This window comes from Barbus barbus, assembly GCF_936440315.1.
Source record: "Barbus barbus genome assembly, chromosome: 32".
Lineage (NCBI taxonomy): Eukaryota > Metazoa > Chordata > Actinopteri > Cypriniformes > Cyprinidae > Barbus > Barbus barbus.
Genome location: NC_136760.1, coordinates 25243133 through 25265149, shown reverse-complemented (window position 1 = coordinate 25265149; position 22017 = coordinate 25243133). Strand labels below are relative to the sequence as shown.

Sequence of the window (22017 nt, the reverse complement as noted above, 5' to 3'; positions counted from 1 at the left end):
GCAAATGTAAAATAATCAAAATATTTGATGGATGGATAGATAGATAGATAGATTTCCCTTATATAAATTTTATCCTTGAGACTTGTTGACTCTTGATTTTCAAGCCAATCACCCATTAAAAGTAGAGGAAAATAGTATATTCTACTCTCATGCTTTCTCTTTTGTGAGTGAGATTATCTAAAGAGTCGGATTCAGAAACAGGACTTAGTATTGATTCTCTCTGATCGGGCTGTTTGTAAAACAATCGATTTACCTTAATCTCGAGGGATTGTCATTGCTGATCCAGTGAGTGGAGGATTTCAGCACCACGCCTCTCTGGACAGCTCCTATAACAGCACCTGTCTCTCTCTCTCAGAGGAAGAGTGTCTCTGGAATAGCAGCTCAAAGATTCCTCAAACAGGCTTCCCATTTCCCCTGTGAGCCATGGCTGAGAGAAGACTCCTTCCCCAGGAGGATGACCAGGGATCCCTGTTGTCTAGACTGGGCACCGACAGCCCTAAACCCCGGGTGAAGTTCGGAGGGATGTTCTGCAACATCGAAGGAGCTTTTGAGAACAAGACCTTGAATTTTGAGTCTTACAGCCCCAGTTCTGCCAGGAGAAACCCCCGGGGACGAGTGGACGATCAGAGGGACAATTTCAGCGACACGTCGAGCATGAGTGACTTCAGCAGCGTGAGTCAAACTCCGTCCTGCAGTTCACAGGGTCAGACCCTGGTTTACCCCACCGGACCCAGTCGAGCGCAGAACGGGCGACGAGAGGTAATCAACTATCCTTGTGTCCTAATGTGTAGATCAAACATCTCTCACTACAGTTTAAAGTATGCTAACTTGGCAGCTGTTTAATTCCGGTTTACATGTTTGTGTCAAAGCTTTATAAAAAAGCAAACTTGTCATACAAAATATCACAGGAGGCTCAGACACGTTAGTTGTGATTAGTGTGGAAAAACAGTCTTATATCGCCTATATATGTATGGACAGATTAGTTCTGTGATGTATTTTAACCCTTCGGGCTTGCATTCAAAGTGAAATGTTTGATTATGATTATAAATTCAAAATAGCTGTTTGGCTATATTTTGAAACACTCAGAAATGTGTAGTAAATTTCACACACACAAACAAAAAAACAAGTAACGCATTCACATTGTTTTAAACGTCAAATTTTGGATTAGAAAGACGTGCTACAAGGTTAGTTTTATGTGCTTAGAAGTTTTTCATAATCATAGTTATGCTACTTTATTGTAAAGTGAAGGATTTTTGACTCCTGTAGTCTCCCACTTGTGACCAAGAATACAATAATTTAACATATTTATATAAAATATATAGTTTTAATTCATTTAATTTTTATTTGTTTATTTTTTTTAACTGGATCCTCCAAAGAATAAAACACATACTCTCTTAACTTACTATAGTTATAAAATGAGTTAATTTGTGGAAGTCCAAAATATATATATATATTTTTTTTAAGAACAGTATAGACTGGACCTAGACTTCTCTGTGGTTCCGCCTCGCCCTGGGTGAGGATGGGGTGTGAATACTAAAGCAGCAGATGGTGCGCAGACACAGAGGGTGGGGGTTCTGGAGGGCTTTTGTCTACAGTGACTATTGAACCCCGGTAATCTTAAACTAAATTACGCCCCGAATCGCGACACGCGTCCTCGCGCCTGGACGCTGCGCCTTTATTCAGCCGTGAGCGCATCACCATCATCATCATCATCATCCCGGCTCGCGTTCTCGGAAATCAGAGCTGCTTCCAGACCGGTGCCATGTCTTTCCAAGGCAAGAAGAACAACCCTCGCGTGACGGTAAGATATGTTAGCGATTTAAACCCGAGGCACCGGCGAGTGATTGCTGGCTGCAGTAACCGGGACTAGTGATGTTGAGGAAGAGGAGGATGATGGTTTTATTGTGCAGTCAAGGGTGAGCCTCCGCCGCCGGCGGCAACAACCTGCTGTCCTCCAAACACTGCTGAGAAAGCCTGTGAACATTTAAGAGCTAATGCATGCAACGATGTGACAAATGTAGATGAAAACGCTCTTCTGTGTTAGTGTGTTTAATCTGCCATGGCGGCGGCACCGGCGGCTTATTCCCGGTTTCTCGTGTCCATTGTGTCTTTTATTCATTCATGTCGGCTCATTTCGGTACCAGGCGTCTTCATGAGAATAAAATACGAATTTTGGCTTTATATGTTCAGTAATACATTCGCTGCACGCGCAAAATGTCAGAATTTCTCGCACGTCGCGAGCGTTGAAGTCTTTTCTCCGGCCTAGACGTGTGTCTGGTGGCCCTGCCCAAGAGCCCTGGCCCCGGCCCCTGGCAAACATTATGGGATGGGACTTTGATTAATGTAAAGCCCTATTTCACAGACTATATATCATTGTATGCCAATGTAGCTATTAACTCTTTTGAGATATGAAAATCTGTTTTGTTGTTGTAAAACATGCTAATAATAATGAAGAGCACTAAATTGGCCTCTCCAGCAGCTGTGGTCAGTAGCTAATTACAGCAGACAAGAGCACACTACACACACAAGCACAAAACAGCATAGATGGCACATACAGTAAATGTAACACAAGACAGTTTAATTGTAGTAGGGCAAAAACAGTTTAAAAAAAAAAAGAAATCTAAACAAGTGCTTATGGTTTTGGAAATTCCCTGTTCAATTACAAGGTGGTTAGTACATCAGTAAAAAGAAATGTACCTTTGAACAATTTCCCTGTTAGTAAAGTTATTAACCCTTTGACGCACATTGTCTACTAAAGTTACTTTAACCATTCAGTCTTGCATTCAAATGCATTCAAAATTTGGAATATTTAGAATATTTAATTGTATTTGTATTTTTTGACAGAAAGATCAGTGGGTATAATTAGCCTATGTTTTGAATTTGTATTAAAAATAAACATGAATGTGGTTTTTTTTTTTTTTCCAGTTATACAATTCTTACATTAGTGGGTTAATTTACCCTATTCCTTTGCCATAGTTACTTTATTGTAGCTGTGGTAAATTAATTGGTTTAATTCACTCTTTCATAGTTTCCCACTGTTCATATAACTGCAACCAAGAATAAAATATATTCTTTTACACTTTTAAAACTGTTTTTTTTTTAATGTAATTGTCGTTGTTTTTTTAATAAACTTTTGTGTGTTTTTAAGGCCTTTTACATAATTGTATTAATTAATTGCTTTTTGAATATTTTACCATGAATTTTACGTATTACCTTGTTACACATAATAAAATATTCAAATATTTATAGCCTAATATTTTATAATTATTACGCTATTATAATAAATAGCCTAATATTTGTGTGCGTACTTTGTATATTTATTATGTATATTTAAATACACACACATGAATGTATATATTTAAGAAAATTGTTATATTTGTATATTAAAATATTAAATATATATATATAATTAGAATATTATAAATTATATAAGTATAAATGTATACATGTGAATACATGTACATAATTTGAAAATAGACTGTATGTGTGTATATATATATAATAAATAAATATACACGGTACACACATATATTATATATAAAAACTTTTCTTTCGGATGATTAATCGCGATTAATCGTTTGCCAGCACTAATTCTGAGTAAATACGGTTATTTATACTTTTAAATGGATACTAATATAGAATATACTCCTTTTTTGCAGTAAAATTACATGTATTGTCATAAAATATGGTACCTTAAAGACAATTAACGGGTTTTCATTGTAGCATTTTTACATTCGTCTTTCTGGTAAAAATTAAGTATTAAAATACAATGTCGAGCATTCAGTATGTATACTTTATTTTTTGTAAAATAATTGTATATGTAAAACAAAAAAATGATATCTTCATGACCATGTCAGGGTCAAGTAACGAAAATGATGTGGTATTATAGTGTATGCTTTACCAATAACAATGACCCAAAGACAGTAAAAGGTTAATAAGTGAGGATTCATCCATGTGCACTGCAGGAGCGAGGAAACCCAGAAACGAGTGCTGTTAGTACAGCCAAATTGGATCCAATTCCCTTCCGCACAATTTGGCATTGCAGCCTGACCGCTAGAGTCCCCCGTCTGACCCACATTCAATCCACAGAAACACGCATACTCAGCATGACTTTGATTTTAGAAAAATCTGCATTAAAAAATCAAAATGATGCAGATTACTGAGAATAATAATTGCATATTCATGCAGTGTTTAATAATAAACTCTAGATTTTCAGTACTGTAAGATGAAGGGTCGCCCTGGTGTTACACGCTGCATCCCAGACCCCTCGCTGTCTGTCTCGTCTCTCCTCAAGCAACATTGTGGCCCAGAATCGGAAATGCTCGGCAGGGATTTTGGTGGTGCCAATGATGGGTGTCACATTGCATTAAAGTGTTGCACAGTGAATGTGGTGAAATACCCTTGAGCAGAATTCTACAAAATTTATTTCATTTCTTTCTTTATTTAGCCATGTCAGGTTAAACTTTGCGAGAGTTAGGTTTTGTGCTGTGAGTTGAGGTTGGACAGTCGAACAGTACCGTGAATGATGTTTCATGCTTGGGTGACCTAACAAGCCAGTTGCCTGGCATAGATCCATGCCAGGGGTGAATGAACAGGCATTGGTCTCCTGTAACTGGGATTATCAGAAATGGTGCAAAAAAAGGACAGTGAAAAGTATCAGTCGCTATGAATTCATGCAAAACAGCAGCAGTCATGCATGAATAATAGAGTAAATAGAAAAGTGTTGTTACAGATGAATGGAGTTGACTGTTATCTTTCTTTTGTATTCTCTGTCTGGGTTCTTAAATGTCTGGTTTTTGAATGATATTATCTGTCTGATTAGCTCCTTAAAGAACGCTGCATATTGCATAGGAGGATTTGCATGCATTATACAGCTCTTTGTGCTTTGAAATCACTGTATATCTACATCCAAAGCTTTCTGGAACTGGGTCAGCACGGTTTCAGTGAAATTCAAAGCAGTTTAGTTAAATATAATGATCTTTTGGTTATCTACAACTTTTGAAATAACATGCTGCGCTAAAGTCATATTGTATGTCTTTTTTTCTCCACAGAGTGATAGACTCGTTATTAAAGGTGGAAAAATCGTAAATGATGACCAGTCATTTTATGCCGACATTTACATTGAAGATGGAACCATTAAGTGAGCATTCATCATTTCAAAAATCTGCATGTTCATTCAAAATTTATAAACATTTAAAACTTTACATTAAAAATTAGTTTTATATTTTAATTGCAAGTCTATTCAGGGTTGCCAGGTCTGCATAACTAGCATTAATATTAAGATTTCATTATTGTAAAAATCTGCATATCAACCATAAAACATTCAAAAGCATTATAAACTTTCATTTAAAAATGAGCTTTTATTTATTTTTAATTGCTATTATATTATATTATATTATATTCTCTAGCCTTAATATTAAGTAAGATTTTACATTTAATTTAGCAATTTCTTTTATCCATAGCAATTTGATGAGGGACATCACAAGCAATTTGTATTGATTTATTATTCTGGCATGCAGGCAGATTGGTGAGAGTCTCATCGTACCAACCGGTGTGAAGACAGTGGATGCCTACGGGCACATTGTGATCCCGGGAGGCATTGATGTGAACACCTGTCTGCAGGCCCCTCACCTGGGCATGACCCCGGCAGACGACTTCTATCATGGCACCAGAGCTGCTCTGGCAGGAGGAACCACCATGATCAGTATGTCTCTACATCAACATCTTATATGGACAGAGGAGAAGAGAGCAGAAGACTTACAGTAGTTATCAGATCATTCAACTCAGAATGGAAATCTAGCAGGACAGAGAGGATGGTCTCTGCTAAAAAGTGTGTGTGTGTGTGTTGTACAATATTAGGGCGTAAGAGCTTGTCGGGTCTCATAAAATCAGTTGAATTGGGGTCACAGCGCTGTCACTCTCTGTTCTCTTCTCCTCTGCTCAACTTTCCTCAGATAAGCTGCTGTACTGCTATGGAGTCATTTAGGACACAGGGTTTAAATGCATTATTTGAAGTAATAGTGAAACACAAAAACAAATCTTGACTTTATGGAGAAGTTTTAAACAATCTGTGTCTGGGTAGTTAACAAATGAACACTAAACATGTCCCCCCTCAAGATTTTTGTGAGATATTGCTTCTATGCAACAGTTCAAGAAACAAGTTAGTTGGAGTAAATAACATTTTAAACATAATACTTTCAAATATATAGCAATTTTCAAAGAAAACTGTTAAGTCAGACATGTGAATGATATCTGCAAAAACACAGAAACCTATTGCTTGTGTAAACAGGAAATGTGGTACATATAGCAGACAAGACATCCAGAACTTTTTACAGCAATTTACCGTATTAAAATAACTATTTGTATTTTTTTCACCATTTTTAATCACCTTTTGCTGTATTATCTCCCACTTATCGTCTCCCAGTTATCCTGCAGTTTGACCATTTCTTTTCTTTTTTTTTAAAGTACAAAATCCATGCAGTTACTCAATTTTCACAGGGTTTCGGTGGGTCTTAAAAAGGTCTTAATTTGCCCCTCCACAAATGAAGGCCTTATAAAAAGGTCTTAAATCAGAGCAAAAGGTCATAAATTCATGGCATTAAATGTTGCATGCATTGCTAAAAATGTATGTCTTCCTCTGTATTTTTGTCTTGTTTTCCACTGCAAATATCTAAGCATCCTTAAATCAAGATCCATTTACTTGAGATGCGAAATGAAGATATGAAGTCTTGTTTTCTGACAAAATGAGCAAAATGAAGTGAGTTTGTTTAAAACTAGAACAAGCATCTGTCAGTAGGGTATGAAAACGTATTTTTCTTATCTAAGTTTCTTATTTTATAAAATGAATTAAAATAGAGATCAGTTGGAAGTTGTGTTTTCAAACTTTTTTGAAGTTTTGCTAATACAACACATTGTGTTCCTTACATTTTCTATACTTGGTCTTTAAAAAGTCTTAAATTTATGCTCATAAAACCCAACCCACAGAATCTTAAGCAGCTTATAAAATGACCATGCATAATTATGGATGAATTAGAAAAAGTTTTTGATAAGTTATAGCATCTCAGACTGCTGTCATTGCTTGAAATATTATCAGCTAGCCATTTATGACCACACAGGAGTCGTCTTCTTTTTTAACGTTAAAGGGAGAGTTCACCCAGAAATGACAATTGTGTCATTGTTTACTCATTAATGCAGGTTTGGAACAGCTTGAGGGTGAGTGAATGAGGACAGAGTTGTCATTTTTAAGCATGTTTTTAATCGTTATGCTCTGCTCATCTTTTAGTTGATCATGTTGTACCTGAACCGGGAGCTAGTATACTGGCAGCGTATGACCAGTGGAGGGATACGGCGGACAAGAGGTCGTGCTGTGATTACTCTCTGCACATCGACATCACTCGCTGGCATGATGGGCTGTTTGAGGAGCTGGAGTATCTGGTCAAAGATAAAGGTGATGTGAGATTTCAGGTGTGACTTTGATATTTTTGCTAGGTTTTCTTATGATTTCTTTTTAACCAAAAAAACAAAATGCATCCAGCATTCAGCTGCAAAAATATAAATTACATTATAAAAAAAACAATTCTGTTTTTATTTTTATTATTTTGTAGGTGTCAACTCCTTCATGATCTTCATGGCTTATAAGGACAAGTATCAGAGCTCTGATACACAGGTATATAAAATCCTAAAAATAAAGAGAACAACGTTTACACTACAGTTCAAAAGCATGAGGCTTGCAAAGGCTGCATTGGTCTGAACAAAAACTCAGTAAAATCAGTAATATTGTGAAATATTATTACCATTTAAAATAACTGTTTTCTATTTAAATATCTTTTAAAATGTAATTTATTCCTGTGACGCAAAGCTGAATTTTCAGCATCATTCTTCAGTTTCACACGATCCTTCAGAAATCATACTAATATGCTGATGTGCTGCTCAAGGGACATTTCTCATGTTAATGAGATGATAATATTTTTGTAAAAACTATGATACATTTTATTTCAGGATTCCTTGATGAAGATAAAGTTTTACTTTTTTTACTGTCACTTTTGATCATTTTAATGCATCCTTGCTAAACAAAAGTATTAATTTGTTAAAAAAAAAACTTTTTAACATTTAGAAATGTAGGTTTCCAAGAACAAACACTCTCTGTGTCTGTAGATCTATGAGATGTTTAGTGCCATGAGAGAACTGGGTGCCATCGCACAGGTTCATGCTGAAAACGGTGACATTATTGAGGAGGTAACCTAGAGTACTTCAATTTCTAATGCATTTCTATTCCAGCTATGTTCTTTTATAAAATATACCGGTTCCTTTTCTTCTCCATACTTGCATGCATTCTTGGTTTTGTTTCCTCAGGAACAGAAGAAGCTTTTGGATCTGGGAATCACTGGCCCAGAAGGACACGTCCTGAGCCATTCGGAGGAGGTTAGTCTTAAGGACTGAGTCGACTTAAAACAAAATCTGTTCTACCACTGGTGAACATCAGCATCACTTCTGTTGTTCTTCTCCAGGTGGAGGCTGAGGCTGTGTATCGAGCCATCACCATTGCTAAACAGGCCAACTGCCCTCTCTACATCACAAAGGTGATGAGCAAACCAGCTGCTGATGTCATCGCCAAGGCCAGGAAAAAGGGTACGGGAGTTGATTGTGTTTCTGTTACAGTATTGTAGAGCTCTAAGGAAACAATGAGAAGAGGCGGTGAATGTTTGTCATGTGCATTGATCTGTTTTCAGGCATGGTCATCTACGGAGAACCAATCGCAGCCGGCCTGGGCACTGACGGATCGCACTACTGGAGCAAAAACTGGGCCAAAGCTGCTGCATTTGTCATGTCTCCTCCGCTCAGCCCCGATACGAGCACGCCGGATTACCTCAGCTCACTGCTGTCCTGGTGAGCAGCTAAAATCATGCCAAATACCAGCTTTTCAGCAACATACTCTACATTAAAGATTAGGGTTGGTACGCCTCTTGCAAGGCTGCAAATATTTGATAAAACATGCAGAAAAAACAGTAATGTTGTGAAATATTATTTCAACTGAAATAGCTGTTTCAATTTTATCTGTGATCAAAGCTTTGATCAAAGCTGAATTTTCACCAGTCTTCAGTGTCACATGATCCTTCAGATATCATTCTAATATGCTGATTTGCTGCTCAAGAAATATTTCTTATTATTATCAGTGCTTAGATGTTTTGCTGCTTATTTTTTTTTGTGAAAACCTTCTTTGTTGAACTGATAAGTTCAAAAGAACAGCATTTATTTGAAATAGAAAACTTTTGTAACATTCATATATGCATCGTCATATATATGACCCTCAAATTTATACATGCATACATATATAATTATTATATTATGATATTTGTGTATATTATATATAGAGAGAGATATTAATTGCACTCTTTTTAAATATTTTGAAGTTGAAGATTAAAGGCCAAATCTACCCTAACAGCTTGCATCAGCACAAACCCTTTTTTGGCATTAAAAAACTACCATCAGGATTTACTAAAGACAGTGAAAAATTAAAAAGAATAACACGAACAGTTATTTTTGCGGCTCACTTTATTGCATATTCATTTGTAGGAGTTTCCATTTCAGATGCTAAATTTATGGGAGGAAAGTACTTAATGTATCATGCAAGGTGAGGTTTGCGGTCATCAGGTTACTGGTATTTGCGCCATTATTTAACCCCCGCCCCCGACCTAGAAAATCAGGCCTTTAAACTTCAGAAAGCATTGCACTTACTGACTGTCATGAACTGTTTCAGTGGGGATCTTCAGCTGACAGCCAGCGCTCACTGCACCTTCACCACGGCACAGAAAGCTGTTGGAAAGGACAACTTCACCTTCATCCCAGAGGGCACCAACGGCATCGAGGAGCGGATGAGCATCGTCTGGGACAAAGCTGTGGTCGGTCTCACAATACAGTCTCTCTTTCTCTTCTAACTAAATAAAAACAATAATGCATGTCATGCAGCTTTAAAGTTTGCTCTATTAGCCATTATGTCATGAAATTGCAGGTCAGTGTCTAAACATGAACCACAAAAAATGGAACTTCTATGCATATGTTTGCAGCTTCCATTCATATGTGACGGGGAGATGTGTCTTATTAGCAGTTTCCAATGATGTTTTTGTCACATAGGCAACTGGTAAAATGGACGAGAATGATTTTGTTGCGGTGACTAGCACAAACGCTGCAAAAATCTTCAACCTGTATCCTCGGAAAGGCCGAATCGCTGTTGGATCGGATGCTGACATTGTTATCTGGAACACAAAGGAGACGAAAATCTTCTCTGCCAAATCTCACAACCTGGTATAAGAATTGCATCTTTCATTGGGGAAGAAAAGATAAGCCATTAACAATGTTATTTTTATTTACTGTACTTGTCTAAACTCAGAATTCTGTTAAATCCATTGGAATTTTCTCTAAGTTAAATGTCAAACTCCTCTGTCCTTATTCTGACCCGTGTGTGTCGCCGCAGACCGTGGAGGTGAATATCTTTGAGGGTATGGAGTGCCGAGGTTTCCCTGTGGTGGTCATCAGTCAGGGCAGGATCGTTCTGGAGGACGGGAACCTCAGTGTGACAGAGGGGTCAGGCCGCTTCATCCCCAGAAAAGCCTATCCGGACTTTGTCTACAAGAGAATCAAGGCCCGAGGCAGGGTGAGAATGTCTCTGTGTGATTATGAATGCTGACTCACTCATCCCAGCGGTCAAATAACAGATCAACTCCTCTTTTGTGTTATCAAGGGTCACTTTCATAATCAAATCTTTTTTTATATTGTAGATGGCTGATGCTCGTTGTGTTCCTAGAGGAAACTATGATGGCCCCGTTCATGATGTCATTAGTATAACCAAATCTGTACCAGCCACTCCCACCACAAGAGGGTCCTCATGTCCGGGAAAGACCCCAGCGGGGCCAGCGAGAAATCTGCACCAATCTGGGTTCACTTTATCTGGTAAGCACCTTTGATTTTGCTGTATTAGCTGTAGTGTAAAACAACAGGGTTCTAGAACTAAAATCCCATTCATTTCCTCCACAAAGTATTATATATATATTATTATTATGCGTTTATTTACTTTAACTTTATATAAAGAGTTTATTTAAAAAGAAATGAGTACCTTAGAAGATCTTTATAATATTTCTTGATCACTAAACCAGCATATTTAAATTTGTGAAGGATCATGTGAGATATTAAAATATAAAATAGAAAAATTTAAATTGTAAAAAAATTCACAATATTACTGTATTTTTGATCAAATAATTGCAGTCTTGATGAGCATAAAAGGCTTCTTTCAAAAAAAAAAAAAAATTTAATCTTGCCAACCTCAAACTTTAGATTTGTATGTTTATATTATATAAATTATGTGTATTATATAGTATAAATTATATTTATATAATATTTAGCATTATTAACTATATTTAATTTTCTATAAATACAAGCATGTAGAATTAAGCACCTTGAAGATGGGACTGGTACTGAAATCACAATAAAAAATAAAAATAATTGTTTTGATTTTGAGAAAACAATTCTTGTTGTGGTCATGAAAAAAAAATAGGTTTTATAAAAATGGCTTTAAAAACGCAAATCACTGCAAAAGCTCTCTGTGCCAATGGACTTAAAATATATTGTAATATATAAAACATAAAAGTAAATAGTATTATATAGTACCATTATTTTTGATATGATTATATCATCCGCAGCACTATACAAAAGATGTATGCATTTAAATGACACGTAGTGATTCTTCTTGGACTTGTTGGATTGGTTTATGGCTTTGAACTTTTAGTGGAAAAAAATAATAATGTACATCCAGAACAAGGCTGTTTAAAAGCTAGTGTTATGTGTAATCTGTGAATCTCTCTCTGTGACCTAAAATCAAGTAGACATCATTTGGAGCTCATGCAGATATTCATTAAAGTGAACTGTGTATCCTCCTTTTTGTCACTCATAGGCACTCAAATGGACGACCACATCCCCAGGCGTACAGCACAGAGGATTGTAGCGCCACCTGGAGGCCGTTCCAATATCACATCCCTCTCATGAACCTCGTCCACCAGGGGATCCAACAGCAGCCGTTTCGCCTTCTCCGACTTCCAGTTTTATATTACCTTCATCATGCAAATATTAATCCCAATAAACCCATACACTCTGCCAACCCAATAGGCTATGCAGCAGCACACTATACCTTTCCATGTATTCATATTCACTATATAATCTGCCTCTCCTCTGGTCAGACTCACTCATAATGTAGCATGCTCTTTTAGCAGAGTCACCCAGAATCCATTCTGCTTTAGCGTAGCATTGATGGCGTAAAGACGGCTAGTGATTGTTGTGTTTGTGAACTACTGAATGGATCTCATTCTACTGCCTTTCAACCAGTGCTTTCCTCCTGCGACATATAGATTCAGATGAGATGTTTAAAGGAGAAGTGTGTTTTCTATGGAAGCCTGTTTATGCCACAGAATAAAAAAAATTGAAGGTAATTGCAACATTTTTCCTCACAATTTTGACATTTTTTCCTTAATTATTAGTTTATATGTTACAGTTCTGACTTTTGACTTGCAAGAATTTAACTCTGAAAATTAAACAATTGTGAGGTACAATTCAGAATCGCAAGATATAAACTCACAATTGCAAAAAAATTGTAAGATGTAAACGTGGAATCCCTGATATAAATATACTAAGAATACTATATTAAATAACTCAATTGCATTTACATTTAGTCATGTAGCAGATGCTTTTATCCAAATCCAAATGTTAAATTGGAATTCTGAGGGGGAAAAAAGCGGAATTGTGAGTTAAACTTGGAATTCTGAGGGGAAAAAAATGAATTATGAGATATAAACCCAGAATTGTGAGATGTCAATTTTTGAATTCTGAGAAAAAAATAGAATTATGAGACAAACTCAGAATTGTGAGATGTCAATTTTTGAATTCTGAGAAAAAATTGAATTATGAGAAACTCAGAATTGTGAGATGTCAATTTTTGAATTCTGAGAAAAAAATGGAATTATGAGACAAACTCAGAATTGTGAGATGTCAATTTTTGAATTCTGAGAAAAAATGGAATTATGAGACAAACTCAGAATTGTGAAATGTCAATTTGGAATTCTGAGAAAACAAAAAATGAATTATGAGATATAAACCCAGAATTGTGAGATGTCAATTTTTGAATTCTGAGAAAAAAATGGAATTATGAGATATAAACTTGTGTATGAACTTGAGATATTACATTGTGAAATGTAAACAGAATTTTGAGGGGGGGGGGGGGGGGGGGGGGGGGGTCAGAATTATGAGACGTAAGATTGGAATTCTGATGGGAAAAAATGGAATTATGAGACAAACTCACAATTATGAGATGTAAACTTGGAATTCTGAGAATAAAACTGAATTCTGAGATATAAAGTCAGAATTACGAGGCATGAGATTGGAATTCTGAGGGGGACATCTGAATTCTGAGATATGAACTCAGAATTATGAAATGTAAACTTAGAATTCAGACTTTTTCTCAGTACCGGTTTCATTCTTTATTCGATGGCGGAAATGGGTTTTCACGGTTTTCTGCACCAGTAGTGATGCAAAGACACTTCATTCTTAAGAGATTGTGTTCTGTCATTGTGCTTTAAAGAAAAATCAAGAATTACCTACTGATGGTCTTAGTGCTAAGATATTTAAAAAATAAACTGTTATTGTTAGGTTTGTCCATGTTGTATCTGAGACTAGAGCAAAAAAAGGATTGTAGACTTCTGCCTCTAACTGCATTCATGATTTACGGTTTAGTTTTGAAGGCTAAGACTCATCACACAGATACAGCAATCAGCGATGCATTTTTTGTATGTTTCTAAGACAACGTTTGGTGCTCTCGATCTATAGATCCAACACATGCCAATGTGTAACTGTGAGGAACAGTCACTTTTTGAACCCAAATGAACGTTTTTAATTCTTTTGAGGTTTATATTCCTGTAATGCATTTAATTACCAACAGTCTTTTTGTAGTCTTAACCGGTATTTGCTGGAAATCTCCATATTAGATGTAATTTTCGTGAGATATTTCAGAGTTGAAGGTGAAGGTCAGTGAAGCTGAAAATGATCAGTGGATTGTCTTTTCTACCTTGTGTTCATTCTGTAAATATATTTTTTTGTTTTTCATTTTTGTGCATGGTTTGCATGTCCTCAATAAAAAAAGTTTCAAGAAAAATTGCAATTTTGTGACCATTTCACAATAGTGCCTTTGTAGTTTTATTGTTATTAAGATCTTCATGATGGCGTTTTGATGTATATTTTTATTCCATTGTTCCAACAGCAAATAAAAAACAAAAATGCATTTCCATGACTTTCCAAATGAAAGTCAATGGCAGTCAGATATTACTAGTTACTATATTACTAACGTTTACTAGTTGTTGTTGTTTTAAATAGCATGTATTATCTTATAAATGTTAATACATAAGAACAATAAAAATAATATATTTTTTTAATTACAGTATAAAAACTTCGTTAGACTTATAATTATTGCAGAATTTTTTTTTATGATAAAAGCATTTAAAAAATTAATATAGGTAAATACATTGTAGCATGCGAAAAGTATCTATTGTCATGATTATTGTATGACCACAAGGAGTGGGGTCATTAGGCCATGATAATTTATGTTAATTAACATCAAGTAATAATAAAATAAAATGTATTATTATTAGTATTATTTACTTTGACCACAACAGTGCAATAGTTATTAAAAGCAAGCTTTGTTTGCAAACATTCTAATAACCACTGATCAAAATGGTTTTTTTAATTCCAGAAGTACCTGTATATTAGTGGTGTGCATACAGTAGTTTTCCCATCTTTTGCACTCGATCTTGCATTTGCAGTGTGATGAATGATGTCATTACAGATTATTTAACTGAATTAAAAATGCAACATAAGACGCACGCAACGTTATAATCATAACAATGCAACTGTTTGAAAACTTTTGTTTTACCCACTATTCAAAAAAGTAGACTATTTCTACTGCACAATATTAAGTGAACTGGGGCCTATTTCATAAAACAAGTTTACCAAATAAGCCAGGTTTATTTCAGTTAGTCTGACTTATTGTGAGTTGAGTTGATTCATAAGTCAGATTTACTGAAATAAGCCTGGCTTATTTGGTAAACTTGTTTTATGAAACAGGCCCCAGCAATCTAATATTCTGAACAGACTCTTACATTCACAGATGTTTGCTTGTTTACATACTATTAAAGCTTATGTTTATGTTGAAAGATGGTAATATACTTGATGTTGTAATCTGGCTCTCTGTGCATGCGTCTCGAGTTTGCGAAGTCATGATGACAGGAAAAGGTAAAGAGATTCTGAGTGTCTGCTTTCTCTAGAAACACGTGTCATTGGCTGGGGTTGATGAGGCTGGACAGCTGGAGATGTCATCAGTGCTTAATTCAGAGCGCTGTTCACCCAGAGTTCACAGAGCTTCAGCACAAAGACAACATCAACAAGCATTAGGTGCTCAAACTCCACGTCATATTGGGAGTTTCTTCAGCTGTACTCAGAAGTTTAGAGTTTTCTCAAACCTTGTACTAATGAGTCATTTATCAGATGCACTACCATTCAGCATAGGGTCAATATATATATATATATATTTATATTTAAATTTAAGGAAATTAATACTGTTATTTGGCAAGGATGCATTAAATTGATCAAAATTGACAGTAAAGACATTTATGTTACAAAAGATTTCTATTTCATATAATGTTTGATATTATTGAATATATTTCATATTCTGTTTGAACTTTATGTCCTGATATCATGGTTATTATTATTAAATAAATAAATAAATTAAATATATATATATATATATATATATATATATATAAAGCAGCACAACTGTTTTTAACACCGTTAATAATAAGAAATGTTTCAAATCAACATATTAGAATGATTTCTGGATCACGTGACACTGAAGATTAGATTAATTATGCTGAAAATTCAGCTTTGATCACACGCATAAATTACCAAAAAAAAAAAAAAAAAAAGTTATTTTTGTGTTTTTAATCAAATAAATGCAGGCTTGATAAGCCTAAGAGACTAAAAAAACATTACTGTTCAAAGGTTTGGGTAAGATTTTTAGTGTATTTTAAGCCAAAGAGACTTTCATATAATTAAAAATCACATTTTAAATCACATTATTAAAAACTAAATTAATAATTAAAAGTCTGTTGTACTACACATTATGAACTCAAAACTCAGCCCCCAGAAAATGGCATTTATAGAAACTAATCTGTAAAAACAGCAGTAATATTTTGAAATATTACCATTTGAAATAACTTTTCTATTTTATTATATTATAAAATGTAATTTTCTACCTGTGATGACAGTCTTCATTGTCAACATTTCTTATCAATGTGGAAAACACTTGTGTGGAATAATATTTTTGTGGAAATGTATTATTATTATTGTTTTCAGATTTCTTTGGTAAATAGAAAGTTCAAAAGAAAATAATTTATTCAAAATAAACGGTCACTTTGGATCAATTTAATGAATCCTAATGCATGCAAGAAAGAAAGAAAGAAAGAAAGAAAGAAAGAAAGAAAGAAAAGAAAATCAAGGCCTACATTTATTTGATCCAAAATACAGCAAAAGCAGTAAAACTGTAAAAAATTTTTACTATTTAAAATAATTTCTATATTTTAAAATGTAATTTAATCCTATGATCAAAGCTACATTTTCTGCATCATAACTCCAAAAAAAGCTTTTATACACTATACCATTCAAAAGCTTGGAGTCTTTTTTTTTTTTTGGAGAGGCTTACAGAAATTAATACTTTTATTTAGCAAGGATGCTTTAAATTGATCAAAATTGATGATAAAGACAATGTTACAAAATATTTTTATTTCAGATAAATGCTATTCTTCTGAAATTTCAAAAAATTATACTCGGCTGTTTTCAACATAATAATAATAATAAATGTTTTTTGAGCAGCAAATAGAATGTTAGAATTACTTCTGAAGGATCATGTGACTGGAGTAATGACGCTAAAATCACAGGAATAAATTACATTTTAAAATATATTCAAATAGAAAACAGTTATTTTAAATAGTACAAATATTTCAAACTTATGTTTTGGCTGTTCTTTGTATCAAATAAATGCAGGCTTGGTGAGCAGAAGAGACTTCTTTAAAAAACAAAAAAATCTTACTGTTCTAAAACTTTTGACTGGTAGTGTATCTCTTTAAATCATTCTTGTACTACAAGTAGGCTACTTCAGTCCTTCCGGCTCAGACAATTGTCAGTAATGAAATGTTTACTCTGTGTACACAGACATCTTCTCCGCTAAAATATGCAGTGGATATCTTTTACATGTGTTGGAGAAATACGGAAACACTTTTTCTGTAAACTTGTGCTTGTACTTGTAGAGCAGAGAGTTGTCTCCGGCGTCCGAGAACATGACTCTGCCGGCCTCCCAGTCGAGCTGAACCCGAATCTTCTGAGGTTTCTTCTTGAGCGGCAGAGGAGCGCTGTTGACCGTCCGCGCACGATACTCTCCTCCGTACAGGCAGATGGTCCACATGCCGCGCTCGGGGCTCGGCGGGAACCACTCTTTACGCTGCATGCTTTCTCTCACCACCCCCAGCGCCCACTCGCTGCAGTCGCCCACCTCCACGTCCCAGCTGTGCCGGCCGGAGCCCAAGCCCTCGGAGCCCAGGACGCACTCGTAGAAGCAGAAGCGCTCGGGGTTGTCCGGGACCTGCTGGTCTTCCTCTGTGTAGCGGATGGTGGTGAGGTCTTCAGACAGAGCCACGCAGACGTCAGCGGTGTTGGGGTCGAGGATCACGGGAGCTGAAGGTTTGACAGGTATTCAGAGTTTGGTCACTGGCAAGATTAGTTTTAAGGCAGTTGCAAGTGATTAAACGGGATAAACAAAAATTGAAATTCTACCTAAATTCTAGCTTGTGAAAGAAAACAAACCTACAAAAAAGACGACTGGAGTAGGTTTCACATGAAAATACCATTCAGTCTAATTAATGCATCACTTGCCTTTCTTTGTAATTAACTGTGAAAAATTATTTTTACACTAAATATCACTAAATAATACTTTTAGTGTATTTGCTACTTTTGAACATAAAACACAGACACTTTTTTGTTTTGTTTTTTTATTTATAAATAAAAAAATAGTTAAATTTTTTTTTAATTGTATTTTAAATAAATGTACGTCATTTTATTTTATTATCAATTACAGATTTACCCACACCAAAGAATGTTGTGATGTCTTGTAGTTCTGTAACCGTTCATTTATTTATGTATTTATTTAATGTTACTTGCCATTTCTTTGTAATTAATTGTGAAAAAATGGCATAGAAATTTTTTTTGCTTGAGTTAATGTTGAGTATCTTTATTTTATTGCATGTAATATCTAAATATTTAACTGAAAGAAACTTCATATTCCTTCGGTCAATACGACTAAAATAATAGGAAATATTCTTGATTTGCTTCTCTACCTTCAAAAACGCCATATCATCAGTGTCCATGGCCTCTTCTGTTGCAGTAATATCTAAACATTACATGTTAGTTAACTCTTGAACTAATGTTTAAATATTTCACTAAAGGAACTTTTATTTAGTTTTATTAAATTTCAGTATTAGCTACCACTAAAGGATGCATCAAGACTAGTCAAACCAGATACATGCCAAAATCTGGGTTTGTGAGACAAAAGGTAGTTTTAATCTATTTTTAATCATTTCTATGCCCTAATTTCTACATATTTCATTCGGAAACTAACCTTAACATATATTAAAAACTGATGGCTTTCTTTGCTCTTACTGTATGTGACGGCGGCCTGCATCTTCTCCCACACTCTGAACTTGAGCGAGCCGATGTGCTTGGCCACATCAATCAAAGCTCCAGAGATTTCCACTGGATCCTGAACGGTGCACTCCATCCTGGGACAGAAACAGAGAAGCTTCTTCAGATTCACTTAGGTTCATATGAAACTGACAATGAGCCTCAGTCAACAGACTCAACTTACGTTAATGTTACATGTCAATTGACTTTTTAAGTAGTCTTGTGGCTGCAGGCTGCTAAACCAATCACTCTGCCTCAGTTTATTTAGCATTAGAAAAAACATGAAAGAAAGAAAGAAAGATGGATATGTTTACCGTTCTGAAGTCGTCTTGTAGTTCTGTAACAGAAGTCAGAGTTTTCAGAAAATGTGCTGCTCCAGTTTTTCTTAGACTGAGTTGATATGCATGTAATATCTAAATATTTAATCAAAAGAATATGGCGTCGCTTTTAATCAGTACTACTAAAATAATATAGATTTGTATTGCTACCTTCAGAAATGCCATGTCATCAGCGCTCATGGCCTCTTCTGTTGAACTAATGGCTTCTCTTAAGGTCATGATCTCATCTGTCAGTTTGTCCATCTTCTCCTTCGTCTTCTGGCTCTTCTGCTCGTCTTCCTCACTCAGAGCTCTCAGCATGGAGATCTCCTCATCATGCAGGAACTGATGGAGCTTTTCAAAGTTCTCCTTTATCAGACGCACCGTGTTCTGGGCCTGTCTCTGTCCGGAGGGTGGAGAGAATCTCAGAAAATATTGCCACCTTGATGTGTTTGTGCAAAACTTTTAAAAATGTAGTTAATGAGTAATTAAATAACTAATTACTGTGGTGCAGAGTCACATGAACAGTACCATGGCATGCTTACATTTTATCCATTAAATTCTCTTGAGTTCTAAAACTGTTGTTAAAACATGCAAAAGTCTCCAAACAGCCTGAATATCCTGTTAGTTGGCTTGCGCTGATCTTTTGACTCTGAGATGTTACCCTGATGTGTTCTGAAGTTTCCTGGCAGGTTTGCTTGGCTGTGTTTAACATCTCCAGTTTCTCCTGCAGGGGTCTGAGAGCTGCGCTCAACTCCCTCTGAGAACAAAGTGAGTTACTGTCAGTTCTCGCTGTTCATCTGAAACTACATCACGCAAAATAAAAACATATTGATATAACAGAACCAACACTTACTGGGATTCAATCAATACAGTTTATTGGCACTATTTTATATTTAGATATAAAATAGTTATTTAGTTAATAATGGAAAATGACTTGTAAAATTGCTGTGAAAAAAAAATTATAAATTTATTTACTCAAAATTAACTAAAATTTGATAATATTTTAATTGATTTATTTATATTGGCCAATTTATAGGCAATATTTACTAAAAAAATTGACTATAAAATACTCATCAAATATGTATTAAAATATGTAAAAGTAAATAAAAATATATAATAATAATACATTTTATATTTTTAACCCTCTGGGGTCGACGGGGTCATTATTTTTAAGATCAGTGCAAAAGACACTAAAAATAAGTGTTACACATCAATCGAAACTGTTAAGTGTCTACTTTTTTTGTGTACACTCACAGTTACAACAAAACTTTGTGGTTTTGGAAAAAGAAAGAAAACAAACAGGGTGCGCTCTCGGTCTTCTCCATCTCCGCGAACTGCTTTTAGAAACACGTCACTAAAATGAAGTGCAACTCAGCAAATACTCAACACAGAAACATGGGGTTCTCTATAGAAAGCTTGAAGTGTCTGCTTTTAAATGAAGTAACATTCAGTGATAACGTTTTTTTAATATATTTGCTATAATATTAATAAGAAATGGAAATCTCAAAATAGAAAAATATTGGATGAATTATCCTAGCAGATGTATCAGTCTATTGCTTAAAGACACATGATTATCTGCTGAAAACCTAAAAAAAGTCAAATATTAGTCAATTAATAGGTTTATCGGTGCTACATTCAATTTTTTTTTTACATGCATTAATTTAACAGATACTTTTATTTAAAGCAACTTAAAAATGAGAAACACTACAAGCAATTTATCATACGTGAATGCGATTTGTAGGAAATAAAATACTTTATTTTATAAATATTTTATATATTTATAAAAAAAAAATGTATAAAAATATTTTAACTGCCACTTCTCTTAACTTCTCATGTTGAATAGCTCAAATGCTAGAGAGTGTTTTAATGCACCTGTTTCTCACCTTACACTCTTGTGTGGCCTCTTCTATGGAGCTGCACTCATGATCTTCATGTTCCTCTCCCTGACACTGATCACAGATCAGCTCCTCATCCTCCATACAGTACAGAGTCAGTCTCTCTCTATGCCGTCTGCACAGATCTCCATCCTCCGCCGTCTCTCCGCCCTCCACGCCGCTTCCCACCCGCCGTGGCTGCCCTTGAAACAGCGAGTTGAGCAGGCCCTTCAGCACGCTGTCCAGCAGCTCGCGGCCGTAGCACTCGGTACAGCCCGGCCCGTCCTGCCCCAGCTCATCCTGACACAGCTGCAGGCAAGCCTGGCACAGAGTGTGTCCGCAGGGCAGCAGCAGCGACCCTTCAACTTGGCAGCCTGGGCACAAGGAGCTGCTGGATGGTGGAGAGGGTTGATCGTCTGACATTATGGTGGTTTTCTGGATGTTGTTGTCTTCTAAATGCCCTTCCTCTCTCAATGTCTGGTCTGTAGCTCTCTGGTTGTTACACAATCACAGCTGTGCACTGGGTATCAAAGGAAATCCCCGTTTGGATAGTCGGTGGTCTATTTATAAGCAAGTTATTTTGAAGCAAGCTCCAAGTTGTTTATATGCAATGGTGTCTGTGTGGAGAGTTTCGCTTGGTGCAGATCGTAGGGCAAGAGTCTGTTGCTGAGTCACTAGTGTGTGTGTGTGGGGTCTGGCATTAAAGCGTAAAGTGATACCACTTTCCTCAAGTGCTCAAACATCAGTCCAAACCAAATCACTTTCATCTGCATCAATGCAAGATTTCACCACACTGACGGAAGCAAAGTGTTCCTCTGTTTATCTGCCAGAAGTCTTTTCTGAAACATTTGTGAAATTACTTAAAGCATTACTTAATATTTTAATTAAAAATGTATTTTTTTTCCCAAAAATGTTTATCAAGTGATTTCACTGTATTGTTAACCTAATGAGTTTCTATATATATGATTTAAAAAATATAAAGCAGCACAACTACTTTTATCATA

General features: G+C 35.6%; 2 protein-coding genes across 3 annotated transcripts; one reads left to right on the top strand and one right to left on the bottom strand.

Annotated features, from left to right (window-relative positions):
- Positions 1–1762: 1762 nt before the first annotated feature.
- Positions 1763–12036, top strand: LOC306852083 (dihydropyrimidinase-related protein 2-like; the record flags this gene model as incomplete). Of its 2 annotated transcripts, none has more annotated exons than XM_079388702.1 (14): positions 1763–1801; positions 5052–5140; positions 5520–5704; positions 7283–7447; positions 7605–7666; positions 8155–8235; positions 8353–8421; positions 8508–8628; positions 8730–8886; positions 9758–9899; positions 10132–10302; positions 10472–10651; positions 10776–10947; positions 11945–12036. In XM_079388702.1, the coding sequence occupies 14 exons, from the start codon at positions 1763–1765 to the stop codon at positions 12034–12036; spliced, it is 1725 nt and encodes a 574-aa protein (XP_079244828.1). The 2 variants fall into 2 exon arrangements, with proteins under 2 accessions (XP_079244828.1, XP_079244827.1); XM_079388701.1 differs by having other exon boundaries at positions 11912–12036.
- Positions 12037–16777: 4741 nt separating this feature from the next.
- LOC306852272 (E3 ubiquitin-protein ligase TRIM39-like) lies at positions 16778–21535 on the bottom strand. The gene is made up of 6 exons (XM_079388986.1): positions 21023–21535; positions 19801–19896; positions 19308–19538; positions 19134–19156; positions 18799–18917; positions 16778–17817 (listed from the first exon to the last, which is right to left on the bottom strand). Exons 1-6 carry the CDS (start codon positions 21434–21436, stop codon positions 17282–17284), a joined length of 1419 nt encoding a protein of 472 aa, XP_079245112.1. The 5' UTR covers positions 21437–21535; the 3' UTR covers positions 16778–17281.
- Between the last annotated feature and the right edge of the window lie 482 nt (positions 21536–22017).